General features: G+C 44.1%; 1 protein-coding gene across 1 annotated transcript in view; it reads right to left on the bottom strand.

The window, feature by feature from the left end:
* Window positions 1–3,402, bottom strand: part of LOC107122162 (sodium-dependent noradrenaline transporter-like) — a gene marked incomplete at its 5' end in the record, with an annotated part of 41,185 nt that overhangs the window by 9,609 nt on the left and 28,174 nt on the right. The window contains one exon of the mRNA XM_015425189.1: window positions 2,742–2,842. Within this exon, the coding sequence (XP_015280675.1) occupies window positions 2,742–2,842 (101 nt within the window). The remainder of the gene's footprint in view (window positions 1–2,741; window positions 2,843–3,402) is intronic.

Raw genomic sequence — 3,402 nt, 5'->3', positions numbered from 1 at the left:
CGTCGCCACTCCTCTCGGCAACTGTGTTTTGTGGACACCTATCAACTGTTACTCCTCTTAGTTCTGTGGACATTTATCGACTGTTAGGAATTTGTTGAACTGCATTGGACTATTTACGTTGGTGTCTTTGGAATGGATCTGAAGCGTTATTTAAAGTACTACACTGTTAATATAAGAATGTTTTGAATCAAGTGTCAAGTATTTTGGGGTACAGTGTCATAGTTTTTGACTGTCTTGTTATATGCACAACCTTCTTTGCTGTACTTCCATTTATTTATTCTAGACCTCCAGGTGGTGGCTGGAGATCTCCTGGGATTACAGTTGATCTCCAGGCAAGCGGGACCAGTTCACCTGGAGAAAATGATGGCATTATACCCCATTGGAGCCCCTTTCCTTCCTAAACCGCGCCCTCCTCAAGCTCCACCTCCAAAATCTCCAGGTATTTCCCAACCCACAGCTGACAACCCGTCTTACACTGTCAGGCTTCCCCACAGCATCAATGAAGTACACTCTTGCAGAAAGGTTTTACTTTATTTGAAGCTATAGGTGCATGTACAGGATCACTGTTAGGAATGGGGGGGGGAAGCAACGAGTATGACTGAGAGATATAGATGTTCCAGCAGCTAAGCCTATCTACATATGAAACAGGTCTACATATGAAAATGAAAGCAAGCAAGCGCATACATGGCAAAGCCAACAGAAAAGAAATTTGGCAGCTTGCTGACATACACCTAGCCACGGAAAAGCTGCTAAGGCCACCTTCAGCTCCTATTGATCTGCTCATACCTGCTTACCCATCTCAGCTTGGGAACCATACAGAGTACAAGTCTAGTTAATCTGCCCGAATGTTTAACACGGTCACACTCCCATTATCTGACATCTGGAATCAAGTGCCAGTTGCCCAGTCTTGCTTTCCGTCTGTTCTTTTATTATTTCTAAAATCATTCTAACATCTGCTGCTTGTCACTGTAATTGCATTGCTGGGTTTCATTTGGCAAAGCTTGTAGGAGCAAAGGATTCAGCGTGGGGACCACATCTGTACTTCCTCGCAATTCTACAGTCACTTTCTTAATAGCCTTGCAAAACCCCTGATCAGAGCTAGTGAAAAGCATCTTCCATTTCTCCAGAGGAAGTTAACATACAAACTTTCTTTTTCTTTTGTTGCAAGGGTTCCAAGTCAAAATATTTCCCATGTGTTAAAATACTTAAATGATTCCAAAAAGGTTTTCCATGTCTGCTTTCTTGTTTTTAAGGCCGAGGTCACACACACTAAATAATCCCCTTTCAATCCACTTCCAATGTGCTTTCCAAATGGATTTTGCCAGTTCACGCAATAAAAATCCAGTTTGAAAGTGGATTGAATGTGGATTATTTAGTGTGTGTGACCACAGCCTAAATCTGTTTTTGATAAGGCCATTAGCGGATTCCTTGGAAAACTATTTTATGTGGAAATGGTTAAAGACTGAAGCAAAAACAAAAAAAAGGTAAAAAAAATGTATAACTCTGTTGCTCTCTGTTCCTTTTAATCTGGCAATTCTTAAATTTGGAGAGGGATATTTAATAAGAATATTATCTGCAGAAAAATTGGTTCCATTAATAGTACATACTTCTTTGCCTTGACTTGGACGGCCAAGGCTAGCCTGATCTCATCAGATCTCGGAAGCTAAGCAGGGTCGGTCCTGGTTATTATTTGGAGGGGAGACCACCAAGGAAGTCCAGGGTTCCTATGCTGGGGATTATTAGGAAGGGTATTGAAAACAGATCAGCCAATATCGTAATGCCCCCATATAAATCAATGGTGCGATCTCATTTGGAATACTGTGTACAGTTCCGGTCACCACACCTCAAAAAGGATATTATAGCTTTGGAAAAAGTGCAGAAAAGGGCAACTAGAATGATAAAAGGGTTGGAACACTTTCAGGGCCGGCTCCAGCTTATTTTGCACCCTAGGCAAGGATCCCTTCTGCCGCACCCCCCGTGCGCCCACCAATTTTCAAAAATAAATGCATTTTAGGAAGAATGAAAAACACAAATAATCAAGAAACTCCCAGAGTACGGGGCCGTGTGCAGTTTGGTGCCCCTAAAGGCTGTCCCGCTCTAGGCGATCGCCTAGTTCGCCTAGTGCGTGAGCCGGCCCTGAACACTTTCCCTATGAAGAAAGGTTAAAGTGCTTGGGGCTCTTTAGCTTGGAGAAACGATGGCAGAGGGGTAACATGATTGAGGTTTATAAGATTATGCATGGGATAGAGCAGGAAGAGAAAGAGGTACTTTTCTCCCTTTCTCACGATACAAGAACCCGTGGGCACGCCATGAAATTGCTGAGCGGTTGGGTTAGAACAGATAAAAGGAAGTACTTCTTCACCCAAAGAGTGATTAACTCATGGAATTCACTGCCACAGGAGGTGGTGGCGGCTACAAGCATGGACGGCTTCAAGAGGGAATTGTGAGGCAGGTGGGGCTGAGAGAGTTCTGAGAAAACCGTGACTGGCCCAAGGTCACCCAGCAGGCTTCATGCGGAGGAGGAGTGGGGAATCAAACCCGGTTCTCCAAGTCACAGTCCGCTGCTCTTAACCACGACACCACATTGGCTCTCATGAAGCTTAAATGATAACTGCCATCTGCAACGCGTAGTTTGGATACTCACCCTGTAATAGAGAGGGGTAACCCGTAATACTCCTGATCAGTGCATGGAGAGATATCTGGACCCATGCTAGGAACAAATGAAGAGACAGATAGCTTACCAATAAAAAAGCAGGGCTCACGAACTTCCAACACAATCTCCAGTAGAGTCCTGGTTTGAAACCCATCATCTGCTGGATATCTTCGCTGAATCTGTCCACACCTGAAAATGGAACACAAACAGCAGACAGAAGTAGACCTTGAGTACATCGGTACATTTGTCTAGGGTAAGTTTCTATGTTTAGAACCGGATATGGAACAACTGATTGGTTTCGCATAGGAAAAGGAGTACGACAAGGATGTATATTGTCACCTTGCTTATTTAATATATATGCAGAGTACATCATGCGAAATGCTGGCCTGGATGAATCACAAGCGGGAATTAAGATTGCTGGGGAAAAGATCAACAACCTCAGATATGCAGACGATACCACTCTAATGGCAGAAAGTGAAGAGGACCTTAAGAGCCTCTTGCTCAGGGTAAAAGAGGAGAGCGCAAAAGTGGGCTTGAAGCTCAACATCAAAAAAACTAAGATCATGGCATCCGGCCCCATCACTCCTTGGCAAATAGAAGGGGAAGTCGTGGAAGTGGTGACAGACTTCACGTCCCTGGGATCCCAGATCACCGCAGACTGTGACAGCAGCCATGAAATTAAAAGACGCCTGCTCCTTGGGAGGAAAGCGATGGCGAACCTAAACAGCATGATAAAAAGTAGACATCTC

The sequence above is a fragment of the Gekko japonicus genome, unplaced genomic scaffold (genome assembly GCF_001447785.1).
Source record: "Gekko japonicus isolate JY-2015 unplaced genomic scaffold, Gekko_japonicus_V1.1 scaffold5761, whole genome shotgun sequence".
In the NCBI taxonomy this organism is placed as follows: Eukaryota; Metazoa; Chordata; class Lepidosauria; order Squamata; family Gekkonidae; genus Gekko; species Gekko japonicus.
The sequence above is the reverse complement of the archived record's forward strand: the minus strand, read 5'-3'. Positions and strand labels throughout refer to the sequence as shown.